General features: G+C 49.7%; 1 protein-coding gene across 10 annotated transcripts in view; it reads right to left on the bottom strand.

The window, feature by feature from the left end:
• Positions 1-13,864, bottom strand: part of LOC129811011 (nuclear factor 1 A-type) — a 179,981-nt gene that overhangs the window by 40,563 nt on the left and 125,554 nt on the right. For all 10 annotated transcript variants that reach the window (XM_055862088.1, XM_055862089.1, XM_055862090.1 and 7 more), the window contains exon 4: positions 10,442-10,516. In XM_055862088.1, the coding sequence (XP_055718063.1) occupies positions 10,442-10,516 (75 nt within the window). The remainder of the gene's footprint in view (positions 1-10,441; positions 10,517-13,864) is intronic.

The raw sequence follows: 13,864 nt of genomic DNA, 5'->3' as shown, positions 1-13,864 counted from the left end.
GAGAGGGGGGGTGTAGGGATGGAGGAAGGGAGGGGGAGAGGACGGGGGTGTAGGGATGGAGGGAGGGGAGAGGGGGGGTGTAGGGAGGGAGGAAGGGAGGGGGAGAGGGGGGGTGTAGGGATGGAGGGAGGGGAGAGGGGGGATGTAGGGGGGGAGAAAGGGAGGGGGAGAGGGGGGGTGTAGGATGGAGGAAGGAGGGGGGAGAGGACGGGGGTGTAGGGATGGAGGAAGGGAAGGGGAGAGGGGGGGTGTAGGGATGGAGGAAGGGAGGGGGAGAGGGGGGGTGTAGGGATGGAGGAAGGGAGGGGAGAGGACGGGGGTGTATGGATGGAGGAAGGGAGGGGAGAGGGAGGGTGTAGGGATGGAGGAAGGGAGGGGTAGAGGGAGGGTGTAGGAATGGAGGAAGGGAGGGGGAGAGGGGGGGGTGTAGGGATGGAGGAAGGGAGGGGAGAGGACGGGGGTGTATGGATGGAGAAAGGGAGGGGGAGAGGTGGGGTGTAGGGATGGAGGAAGGGAGGGGGAGAGGGGGGTGTAGGGATGGAGGAAGGGAGGGGGAGAGGTGGGGTGTAGGGATGTAGGAAGGGAGGGGGAGAGGACGGGGGTGTATGGATGGAGGAAGGGAGGGGGAGAGGGGGGGTGTAGGGATGGAGGAAGGGAGGGGGTAGAGAGAGGGATAAAGTGAGGGAAGGAGGGATGGAAAGAGAGAAAGGGATAGAGGGGAAGAGAGGGGGATAGAATGAGAGGAAAGTAGGAGGAGAGTGATAGAGTGGGAAAGAAAGAGGGATATCGAAATAAAGGTATACAGCAAGGGCCCTTCCTTTGGAATCAGTGGGATAGAGGGATGAGAAAGAGAGGGAGGAAGGATAAAGGGAGAGAGGAGAACAGTGACCAGCGCTACAGTCTGTCTGACTGGAATGGAAATCAATCATAAAGGTAATCCGCAGTCTCTACCTCTTAAGGGCTTTATCAAGTGCTTTTTGCCTCCTGGAGGATTCCAAATGAAACCTGTAGCTATCAGGCCTGCATTGATCTCTCTCTCTCTCTCTCTCTCCCTACCTCCCTCGCTCGCTCTCCCTCTCTCTGACGGAGCCTTCCTCTCTCTCTCTCTCTCTCTCTCTCTCTCTCTCTCTCTCCCTACCTCCCTCGCTCGCTCGCTCTCCCTCTCTCTGACGGAGCCTTCCTCTCTCTCTCTTTCTCTCTCTCCCTACCTCCCTCGCTCGCTCGCTCTCCCTCTCTCTGACGGAGCCTTCCTCTCTCTCTCTTTCTCTCTCTCCCTACCTCCCTCGCTCGCTCGCTCTCCCTCTCTCTGACGGAGCCTTCCTCTCTCTCTCTCGTCTCTCTTTTCTCTCGTTCTCTGATGGAGCCGTTCTCCCTTCTCTCCCAACCTATCTGTCAGACTACCTTGGTTGTACCTTGCCGGTGAAGAAAGAAAGTTTAGCATTAGCGAACTCAATCAGCTCAATCTCCTTATTAGCCACTTTAGTGCAAAGGAATGCGTCTCAGACGGTAGGTGTGTGTGTGGGAGAGAGAGACAAAGGCAAGCACACAAACTAGTGTACACTAGTGCCGCGACAAGGTGGTGCTGCTGTACAATTGGCCCATCTGTTTGCTAGCCCCTCTATTTATCCCTCCCTCTCTCCCTCCCCTCTCGCTCTCCAGTGTGGTCCACTACCAAAGAGGCTGCCATTTCCTCCCCCCCCCCCCCCCCCCCCCCAGTCCAGCCAGACACCGGGGATCTAAACCTCCACAAAAGCTGTGAGGGCTGTCTTTAGAAAAAAAGAGAAGAGGGAGAAAGGAGAAGAAGAAAAAAAAAACTCTCCTTTGTTCGAGCGGATTTTCAAATTGAAGCATTTGACAACAAAGGCAGCAATCAACTTCAAACCCGGACATCCGCCCAGCAACTAGAGAGCGAGAGAGAGCCCCCGAGCCTCTCCTCCATCCCTCCTCCTCTCCTTTCCATCGCTTTATTGACGGAGAGTGTAATGGCATGATGGGATGAGCGAACGGCTACAGAGGGAGGAGATGCGAGGGAAAAGGAGAGAGAGAGAGAGGCCCTGACAGGACTTGAGTTTTTCTGCTTGGTCAGCGCCGCTGTGTTTTCTCTCTGTTGCTGCCCTGCAGACCTGCTCCTGGACTTAACACACACACACACACACACGGTGGGGCTTCTCACACACACACACACACACACACACCCCCGGTGGGGCTTCTCACACACACACCCGGTGGGGCTTCTCACACACACACACACATACCCCCGGTGGGGCTTCTCACACACACACACACACACACACACACACACACACACACACACACACACACACACACACACACACACACACACTGAGCTACCGCTGTATTACTGGTACTGGAAACTGCCTTCAGAAATTATTCATACCCCCATTACTTACTCCACATTTGTCGCGTCAAAGCCTGAATTCAATTTTTTTTAATCTCATCCATCTAAACACATTATCCCATAATGACAAACATGTTTCTAGGATTTTTTTTTATTTATTCAAAATGAAATAAAGAAACATGTCATTTACATAAGTATTGACACCCCATGTCAGAATCCCCTTTGGTAGTGATTACAGCTCTGAGTCTTTCTGGGTAAATCTCTAAGAGCTTTACATACCTGGATTGTACAATACTAGCACATTATCATGTTTAAAATTCTTCAAGCTCTGTCAAATTGGTTGTTGATCATTGCTCGACAGCCATTTTCAAGTCTTGCCATAGATTTTCAAACCGATTTAAGTCAAAACTGTATGTTCCGCCACTCAGGAACATTCAATGTCGTCTTGGTAAGCGACTCCAGAGTATCTTTGGATTTGTGTTTTAGGTTATTGTCCTGGTGAAAGGTGAATTTATCTCCCAGTGTTTGTTGGAAATCAGACTGAACCAGGTTTTCCTCTAGGATTTTGCCTGTGCTTAGCTCTATTCCGTTTAATTTTATCTTTAAAAACATCCCTAGTCCTTGCCAAAGACAAGCATACCCATAACATGATGTAGCCACCACCATGCTTGAAAATATGAGTGGTACTATAATCAGTGATGTGTTGTGTTTGCCCCAAATGTAACGTTTATATTTATAACAAAGTTAATTTCTTACAATTTTTTTTACAGTTTTACTTTAGTGCCTTATTGCAAACAGGATACATGTTTTGGAATATTTTTTATTCTGTACAGACTTCCTTCTTTTCACTCTGTCATTTAGGTTAGTACATGTATTGTGGAGTAACAACAATGTTGTTGATCCATCCTCAGTTTTCTCCTATCACAGCCATTAAACTCTGTAACTATTTTAAAGTCACCATTGGCTTCATAGTGAAATCCCTGAGGGGTTTTCTTCCTCTCCGGCAACTGAGTTAGGAAGGACGTCTGCATCTTTGTAGTGACTGGGTTTATTCATACACCATCCAAAGAGTAATTAATAACACCATGCTCAAAGGGATAATCGATGTCTGCTTTTTTAAAACCCATCTGCCAATGGCTGCCTTTATTTGCGAGGCATCGGAAAACCTCCCTGGTCTATGTGGTTAAATCTGTGTTTTAAATTGTATATGTGGGGTACAGAGATGAGGTAGTCATTCCAAAATCATGTTAAACACTATTATTGCACACAGAGAGTCCATGCAACTTATTGTTAAGCACAGTTTTACTCCTGAACTGAATCTAGGCTTACCATGACAAAGGGGTTGAACACTTATTGACAGAAGACATTTCACCTTTTCATTTTTTGGATTAATTTGGAAACATTTCCAAAAACATCATTCCACTTTGACATTATGGGGTATTGTTTGTAGGCCAGTGAATACTTTCTGAAGGCACTGTATATTTTAACACCCGTATTGAGTGCTGCTACTGTGGCACAACCACAAGAGCCATACCAGCTGCACTGCTTAACCCCATACACCCCTCTGCAAGTGCCAGTACCGCCAGTGGCTGTGTGTGGCGCCCAGATGGCACTGCCCACTGGCACAGGAGCTGGTCGGGGCATGGTGATGCTGTTGGGGTTGGCAAGGCTGGCACACCGTGTGGTGGACGAAGGGTGTGTGTGTGTGTGTGATGTGTGTGTGCATTAAGTATCCCCAGAGGTGGTGCCAGGGAGTGCCAGGGGGCAGACAGGGTGGCTGAGGGTGAAGGGGGGGGGGGGGGGGTGGATAAAAGGATGGCAGGATGGAGGAAAGGCCTCGCCAGCCCTTCTCTCTTCCATTATTAATTAATTTGCTCACCCTGTTCTTCCCAGTCATCTGGTCTCTGGGGGTCCATGCCAAAGCCCCATTGTGTGTGTGTGTGTGTGTGTGTTGGAGGGATCCCAGGTGGGCATGCCCCTTGAAATGGGTGCTGTTTGCCACTCTAATACTAGCACGGTGCCAACTAGTTTTTAGATAGAGTGTATGTGAGTGTACTCGTGTGTATTCATGTGCTTGAGAATACGTGTGTGTGTGTGTGTGTGTGTGTGTGTGTGTGTGTGTGTGTGTGTGTGTGTGTGTGTGTGTGTGTGTGTGTGTGTGTGTGTGTGTGTGTGTGTGTGTGTGTGTGTGTGTGTGTGTGTGTCTATGGCGGCCACTATGAGCAGATGATCTGGAGGTGGACACCATTGGTCGAAGTGTGTGTTGCTCTGGGGCCGGATTCACAAAACATGACTTACAAAAAAACTTAAGAAGCTGCTTAGGACAAAAAAATAAGAAGTTCATGATAGTTCGTAAATGCAATTCCTCAAAATGTCCTTAGGAATTTGTAGTTTTCTTCTGAACTTTTCTTCGATCACACAAAATATCTTCTTATGTGGCATTGACATTAGTGACATGCTTGAAACTAATAAATAAGCCTATGTGACAGGGATGATAGGATTTGGCCCACTTTAACAAAGTGTTGGTATTTACATTTTATTACATGTATTTTTTTGCTTCATGTCTCGAGAATAAAAAGGTTTTAGTTGGCTCGCGAACCCTTTATACACACACACAAACAAAGTTATCTTACAGACATAGCCAGACTAACGTTAGCTACTGTACATCAAAATAAAAAATGGATAACCAAGGAAAGCGCAATAAAAACTCAAGCAAACAAGAGCTTGAAGTGATGCTGGAGGAAACAGCAGCCAGGAACAGGTTGCTGTTGGGGAGACTTGATAACTGCGGGGTCACTGAAGACACCAAAAAGAGAGGATGGGCGAGAGTGGCCGAGTCTGTCTCTGCCGTCAGGGGAATGGCAAAAGAAGTGGTCCGACATCAAAGCGGCTGCTAAGAAGAAGGGAGCTGAGAGACCATTCACGTGGACCAGCTGCAGGAGAAGGTGTCGTCCATGATAGGAGAGATGGTGGTAGAGGGACACTGCAACCGGTAAGTTAGGTAGCTACCTTAGCAAGCCAACACGTCCCGACATTATAGCCAACAACATAGCTAACGACGCGTTAAGTAGATTAGACAAGTTCTTCTTTGCAAATTGACGAGATAACGCTAGCTATTTAACACTTCTAGAATATTGTAATATATTATTAATTACTAGCTAGCTAATGCACGTTTAATTTGTTTTCTTGCTCTATTTAAATATCTGGTAGCCAACTGTGTCCGTGGTGCAAGAAAACGTTCATGTTTACAAAAGTATCCATTCGTTTAAGACAAGGTCCTAAAGCTAAGTACATTTCCAAGAAGAAATCCTAAAGCATCATTTTCAAGAATCTAATTTCTTCTTAACTTTTTTCTTCGGAAGAAACTTAGGAAAAACCTTAAGAACATTTCCAATAACTTTTTTGAGGAATAGCAACTTGCTTAACTTTCTTCTTAAGTCTATAGTTAAGGAAAGAATGTCAGTTAAGAAGACATTTCTTCTTAAGGTTTTGTGAATCCGGCCCCATGTGTCTATGTGGTGCCTCCTGGCACTGTCTCGACAGGGTGCCCTGGTCAAACTGGCGCTGTCTCGACAGGGTGCCCTGGTTAAACTGGTACTGTCTCGACAGGGTGCCCTGGTCAAACTGGCACTGTCTCGACAGGGTGCCCTGGTCAAACTGGCACTGTCTCGACAGGGTGCCCTGGTCAAACTGGCACTGTCTCGACAGGGTGCCCTGGTCAAACTGGCACTGTCTCGACAGGGTGCCCTGGTCAAACTGGCACTGTCTCGACAGGGTGCCCTGGTTAAACTGGTACTGTCTCGACAGGGTGCCCTGGTCAAAATGACACTGTCTCGACAGGGTGCCCTGGTCAAAATGACACTGTCTCGACAGGGTGCCCTGGTCAAACTGGCACTGTCTCGACAGGGTGCCCTGGTCAAACTGGCACTGTCTCGACAGGGTGCCCTGGTCAAACTGGCACTGTCTCGACAGGGTGCCCTGGTCAAACTGGCACTGTCTCGACAGGGTGCCCTGGTCAAACTGGCACTGTCTCGACAGGGTGCCCTGGTCAAAATGACACTGTCTCGACAGGGTGCCCTGGTCAAACTGACACTGTCTCGACAGGGTGCCCTGGTCAAACTGGCACTGTCTCGACAGGGTGCCCTGGTCAAACTGGTACTGTCTCGACAGGGTGCCCTGGTCAAACTGACACTGTCTCGACAGGGTGCCCTGGTCAAACTGGTACTGTCTCGACAGGGTGCCCTGGTCAAACTGGCACTGTCTCGACAGGGTGCCCTGGTCAAACTGGCACTGGGCTACAGAGATAAAGCCATGACTATGTGGCATGACAAAGTAGTGATACCACATTTGATTGGGAATGTCTAGAAGGACCAGTGAACTAGAATAGAGGAGCACTGTCTCAGAAGAGACAGACAGAATGTACGAGACATAGATAGGTAAGGGAGGAGAGAGAGAAAAAGGGAGGCATGGAAAGGAAAGGGCGGTACCCAATCTCCCAAATTACCCGGACCCGGTATTGAACAGGCCAATTACAATTCCGCCCAAGTCACGACTAGCAAAATAAATTAAAAAACGATGTAGCTATAACAGCTAACTTTATGAAGACTTTCATTTCGCTCTCTCTCCCCTCCCTCCCTCTCCCTCCTCCTCGTTTTTTTGTGTGGTGCTTTAATAGGATATTGATCGACAGAAGCAGATTCGATTGGGCCCTGCCACTGAATTGTGTAATGGGTGCACAAAGCCAAGGTCACACTGCCATATAGACGGGAGTGGGGAGGGGGGGGATGTCGCCCCATTCAATACCATGAACGACCTCTCATCTTCTGCACTGTGCACAAGTCAACCCCCCTCCCCCTGCCTGGTTCCACGCACGCACGCACGCACGCACGCACGCACGCACGCACGCACGCACACACACACACACACACACACACACACACACACACACACACACACACACACACACACACACACACACACACACACACACACACAAACACACACACAGGGAGACACACAGGGAGACACAAACATCCACGCACACACACTAGCTCGGAGAATCGTAATGTCGACCTTACGTGCACCTCCACACTTTCACTGGGATTACGCTAAAGTGCATCAGCTTTTTGATGCCAACTGTTCCACAAAAAAAAAGAGGAAAAACACCAAAGTCATGGCCGTGCATTCTGTCCAGCACTCTATCTGGCCATATAGAGCAATCCCCTCAGAGAGACCCCTCGACCTCCACCCACACAGATACACACAGATACAGCTTTGCTGACTGGGTAGATATGGACACTTTGGGCCAGTGGCTATTTAAGGGAAGACCAGGCACCCTTCGACAAACCACGGGTGCTGTCAATGTTTTTGGGGGGGATCTCAGGACAATGTGTTGAATTCAGAACCTGGAGTGCACTCGTATGGACCTTGTCAGGAGGCAGGAGTCTCCTGTAGCTACAAGTTGTGCAGGGTTTTGTTCCAGCCCAGTAGGCCTGTCTCATGTGCACTGTGTCTGTGTATTAAAGGTTTACAGTATTCTTTGCCTGACCTGTTGATTGGCAAAGGCATTTTATTTGATATATTCAACACAACACTTCATACCATAATTGATTTATTATGTATTGGCATTTAGAAGAAAAAACCTTTCTAGACTGTTAGCTTTAGGGGCCACACACAGTCAGTCAGATGTACAGTAGCTAAGTGAATAAAGCTCCCTTGTGGCTATGTTGTGGCTGGTAGAGAGAGAGAGAGAGAGAGAGGGATAGCGAGACACAGCGAAAGAGAGAGAAAGTTTGTAAGAGAGAGAGAGAAAGAGAAAGAAATCTTCCAGAAAACATAAGCCACCCGGTAACTTCCTTTCTTCTACCTACCCCCCCCGCCCCCCCATGTCACAGATGTTGGGATAAAAGCCCAGCTCCTCATAGAACAAGATCCATTATGCATATTCCTTAATCTTGTTAACCATCACATGCCAGGACTTCTGATGCGGGGGCTTCGCTGTGCCTGCGCTAATCAGACTAATATCACAAGCTAGTGATACACATACACCCCCTCACACACACACACACACACACACACACACACACACACACACACACACACACACACACACACACACACACACACACACACACACACACACACACACACACACACACACACACACACACACACACACACGTCTCAATAGAACACAACCTATTGTACACTCAGGATCAAGAGATCCTTCTGGTTTCGTCCCAAACGGACACACACAACTCCACAATAAACGACTGTCTGATTGCTTGCCTGACACGTCTCACACACACACACACACACACACACACACACACACACACACACACACACACACACACACACACACACACACACACACACACACACACACACACACACACACACACACACACACACACACACACACACACACACACCACACACTCTACTCTCACGATGGGTCTTCCGTACCCTGTCCTCTGCCAACACAATGGAGGCATCTGGAGAGGGCCGAGACCTGGGTGCCAGCTCTGTGAGACTGAGAAGGGGGGGGTTTGTGTGTGTGTGTGCCTATGTGTGTGTGTAGGTTAAAATCCTAGTGGGGGGGGGGGGGGATCCACACAGTGGGCCGACTGCCCAGGTCCGCCCTGTCTGGATCCCCTTGGCGCCCCTGTCTCCAAACCAACCCCCCCCCCCCCCTCCGTCTCACCTCCCCCTGCATCTCCCTGACCATCCCCACTATGGCTGGTCCTAGGTGTGGTGCGGCCCAGCCCAGTATTGGGTCACGACAGTGTGTGTGTGTGTGTGTGTGTGTGTGTGTGGTGGGGTGGTCATCAATGCACCTTTGATCAAAAGGGGCTCCAGTCGGAGTGCTGACAGGCACTTTCAATGGGCTATTGTTAGCGGGGGCTATCGACAGGGCCGTATGGATTGTTCTGCACTCTGTCACTCTCCCCCCTCCCTCCCTCCCTCCCTCGCTCTCTATCCCCCTCTCTCTACCGCCCCGTGTTGCGCGGAGACGGCACTTTTTAAAGGTCACGTTTTTTCCCCTCCCTCTCTCGCTCTGCCTCTCCTCCCGTCTCTTTCTTTTGTCTTTCCCCGTCTCCTCCTCCTTATCCGACGACGGCTTTCTTTTGCTCAGTACTCTGGCTCGCCACGTCCCTCACCTCTTTCTCACCCCTTCACTTTCTCGTGCCCCATTCTTCTTCTCCTAGAGGGCTTTTACATGCAGGTCCTACAGAGTCCCCCAGTCACCCTCCAACACGGCACACCAGTCCATCATTACGTAGGCCTTCTTGTCAGGTCTTGGGGACCAGCTATGATGCCACAATCAGTAGACAGGTGCCGTGTCTTGTTTTAGTTCACTTCCAGCCTTACCTGAAATAAAAGGGACTTTAGGGCGTGTATTGCAGCGGCTCAGGGTAGGAGTGCTGATCTAGGATCAGGTCCCCCCATGTCTTATTCCTTATGATCTGAAAGGCAACTGGTCCTATCAGTCCTTTGGGAATCCGGGCGCAGATCTTAGTAGATCTGGGTCTTTGCTTTTAGCTGACTGTCTGATATGGGAGAGATTTGGGGTTTGCTCTTAGTTCATTAAGAGAGTGGGGGGGGGGGGGGGGGGGGGGGGAGACTCTTCGTATTGGTCCTGATAAATTGCATTAGTGGGCCGGACCATATCGATGGCAGATCTGCAATCAAATCACAGCCTGCAGGGCTCTCTTTGTGGAGGGGGGAGAGAGAGGGAGAATGGAAGAGAGAGAGAGAAAGAGGGAGGGAGGGAGGGAGGGAGAAAGAAAGAGAGAGAGAGAGAGGGGAGAGAGAGAGGGAGGGAAAGAGAGAGAGAGAGAGGGAGAGAAAGAGAGAGAGAAAGAGAGGGAGGGAGGGAAAGAGAGGGAGGGAGGGAAAGAGAGAGAGAGAGAGAGAGAAAGAGAGAGAGGGAGAGAAAGAGAGGGAGGGAGGGAAAGAGAGGGAGGGGGACAGGGAAAGAGAGAGAGAGGGAGGGGGAGGGAAAGAGAGAGAGAGAAAGGGAGGGAGGGTCAGGTAGAGAAAAAGGGATAGAGATTAAAATAAGAAGGAGAAACTTACTCTGTGAGACTCGCACGAGTTCGGCAACACTGAAGACCCCCGATGTGACGAAGCTGTCCTGGAAGCCAAGATGTCCTAAAGGTGAGAGAGAGAGAGAGAGAGAGAGAGAGAGAGAAAAGCACAAGGTGATGCTATTGCCAACAGAGGGATCGGAAACATGAAAGAGGAGGCATGGTACAAGGGAAGAGGTACAGGATTCCGCGTGTTTCTTTTCAAACACACACCACGACATTCTCTCCTGTTACGCAACACACATGCACAAACACACCCACCCTTCCATGTCCCGGTGGAAAGAGAGGCAGTGTGGGGGAGGAGGGTGTGTTTAGGGTAACCCAGAGGGCAGGGCACATCTGGGGCCTCTGTCCCCATGGGTGTGTGTTTGCCTCTCCCAACACTACAGCAGGGGGCTCCAGGAGGGCCCCTAATCATACTACTGGAGCATGTCTTGAGTTGGTACTAAACAAATTTGAGTGTCGAACTAAATCACATCTCCGCCCATCTTTCCAAGACTTTTTCCAAAACTTTGGACATCCTTTCCTACACTTTCCCCCTCACAACTCGTCTTCATTGTCCAGAGCTGTGTCCCAGACAGCACCCATTAGCATTATAGCGCACTGCGTTGGACCAGGGCCCAAACGTAGTACACTATCAAGGGAATTAGGTACACCCACCACCATACAGGGCAGAGTGTTGGCGGGGTCGTGACACTCTGGTTGGTGGCTGAGGAGACCTGCAGCATGTGGACAACTAGATTCATACATAAAGAAGACAACCGACAGAGAGAGTAGAGGGTGGAGGGGGGGGGGGGTAGAGGCAGAGAGATAGATAGATATTAAGAGGCAGGGAGAGAGGTAGACGGAAAGAGAGCCTCTTGCGTGAGAGAGCGATAATATATACGGCTCATTGCGAGCCAAACTGCTGACATTAGCTGAACGTCTGTGGAGCCACAGAGCACTCCTGCGCAGACGCCCCTGAGACTGAGCGGGGGAAAGAGAAACAGAGAGGGAAAGAGAAACAGAGAGGAATAAACAGGACAAGAGGAAAGAAGAACGAAGGAGAGAAAGAGTGGGAAAAGAGGGGGAAAGAGAGAGAACGTGAAAACAAGAGAAAGAAGGGAAATGAGAATGTGAAAATTCAGAGAGAGCGAGAGACAGACAGAGAGAGACAGAAAGATTTGAGAGAAAGCAGGAGGGAGGGAGAGAAAGTTTGAAAAAGAGTGTGTGTGCGCGCGCATGCTAGCAAGTGAGCGTTAAGTTAAATAGTGTGTGTACAATATACGTGTCCCCTTGTGTGTCTATAGGCAAGTCAAATAGTGTGTGTACAGTATATATACACGTGTGTGTGTCGTAGAGAAGTCAAAGTTTCCATGCAGCTTTGTATACTGTGAAACAACAATTACACAAAGCGTGTGTGTGTGTTCGAGCATGCACATGGGTCTGTCTGCCTGTCCGTCTGTGCAGAGAGCATAACACAGCCCCACTGTGGGATTGTAGGACACAGCGTCATAGCATAGCATAGCATAGCATAGCATAGCATAGCATAGCATAGCATAGCCGCAGCGCACTAGCTTGAGCTGCCGGTACAGGGAGCAGGAAGGTATATATATGCACTCGGCAGGCCGGGTTCAACAAGGGCATTTCCATGAGTGAGCGCCTCGTATAGGGAGACAGGGGGGAGGAGGAGGGGGCAGGGCTTCTATATCTCAACAAGGATAATCACTCCCAGCTGTGTCCACTGAGACAGAGAGGGGGGGGGGGGGCTGAGAAAGAGAGTTAGAGAGAGGGCAGAAGAGGGAGAAGGGGGGAAAGAGAGAGAGAAATAAGAGAAAGAGAGGAGGGGAGGGGAGGACGAGCCAGAGGTTCGGCTTTCATAAGAGCTGGGAGACCTAACCTCCCCTCCGACAGGGAGGGAGGGAGGGAGGGAGGGAGGGAGGGAGGGAGGGAGGGAGGGAGGGAAAAAGGTTGAGGCCCAAGTTCAACTGAGTTAGGGGAGAGAAAACGTATCCCTACCAAACAACGACAAGTCAGAGAAAACTTCTGACATATCAACAAGTGCTTTTCTGTTGCTAAAATGTGTGTGTGTGTATTGTTGCTAAAACGTGTGTACATTGTTTCCAAAACGTGTGTGCGTGTTGTTGCTAAAACATGTGTGTGTGTTGCTGATAAAACGTGTGTGTATTGTTGCTAAAACCTGTGTGTGTTGCTGCTAAAACGTGTGTGTTGCTGCTAAAACCTGTGTGTGTTGCTGCTAAAACGTGTGTGTTGCTGCTAAAACGTGTGTGTGTGTTGCTGCTAAAACCTGTGTGTGTGTTGCTGCTAAAACCTGTGTGTGTGTGTTGCTGCTAAAACGTGTGTGTGTGTGTTGCTGCTAAAACATGTATGTGTTGCTGCTAAAACCTGTGTGTGTGTTGCTGCTAAAACCTGTGTGTGTGTTGCTGCTAAAACGTGTGTGTGTGTGTATTGTTTCTAGAACGTGTGTGTGTATTGTTTCATATGTCTGCAGCAGTAGAGGGTGTAAAGACGAGGATATCCTCTGGTCTTATCTCATGGCCTGTGGATTGTACAACAAGCCTCTTGTCCTCGAAAGACACCAGTCAAGCTTTGTCAAACAGCACGTAGCACCCGGACCCATGGGTCAAGGTTAACCAGGAAAAACCACACACACACACACACACTTTCTCAGTCACACACTCGCGCAGACACACAAACATTTGCAAACACATATTTGAACACACACACACTTTCCCCTCACAGTCACACAGCGTGTTTTCCTGTGCTGACGACAGAGGCGGGGGGGGGGGGGGGGGGGGCGTCGTGTCAGAGAGCTGGGTGAGGAGGTGGGTGAGGAGGGGAAGAGGGGAGACGTAAAGTGTGTGTGGAGTCAGCATTGTTGAAACCACAGCCTCTCTATTCTAACCGCCAGGGTCAAGTGCAGGATATGTCTAAGTTAGCGGCCAAAGCTGACGTTATAGTTACTCTGCCTATGCAGGGCCTAGGTGTGTGGGGGGGGGGGGGGGGGTACACCGACTGGAGCGATGCAGAGCAACGTATGGCAGGCCATTCAGCGTTTACTTTTAGGAGGCACCCTGCGGCATTTTCTATGTCACACTGTGGTTGGGTGATCGACACAGTGTAGGTGGTAGGGGCTAGGTGTGTGTGGGGGGGGATCAATTTGGGATTCAGCAGTGGTGTGTTAAGGTCAGACGACTGTGTGACAAGGTAAAGTGTTTATTCTAGATGGGCTGGGAAAGGTGGTTGGCCTCTGGTAGAGAAATAAACTGCGGGGTAGGTTATGTTGAGACATGGTGTGCGCTGTATGTTTGGTTGAGACATCAATTATTATCTGGTACACGATTGAGCTATCGGTTGAGATGACCTGTCTGTTAGGTTGAGGTGACTTTTAGGAAGTGTGTGTCTGTGTGTG

Source organism: Salvelinus fontinalis, chromosome 14, assembly GCF_029448725.1.
Source record: "Salvelinus fontinalis isolate EN_2023a chromosome 14, ASM2944872v1, whole genome shotgun sequence".
In the NCBI taxonomy this organism is placed as follows: domain Eukaryota; kingdom Metazoa; phylum Chordata; class Actinopteri; order Salmoniformes; family Salmonidae; genus Salvelinus; species Salvelinus fontinalis.
Note: the sequence above shows the minus strand (reverse complement) of the source record. Positions and strands in the feature narration are given on the sequence as shown.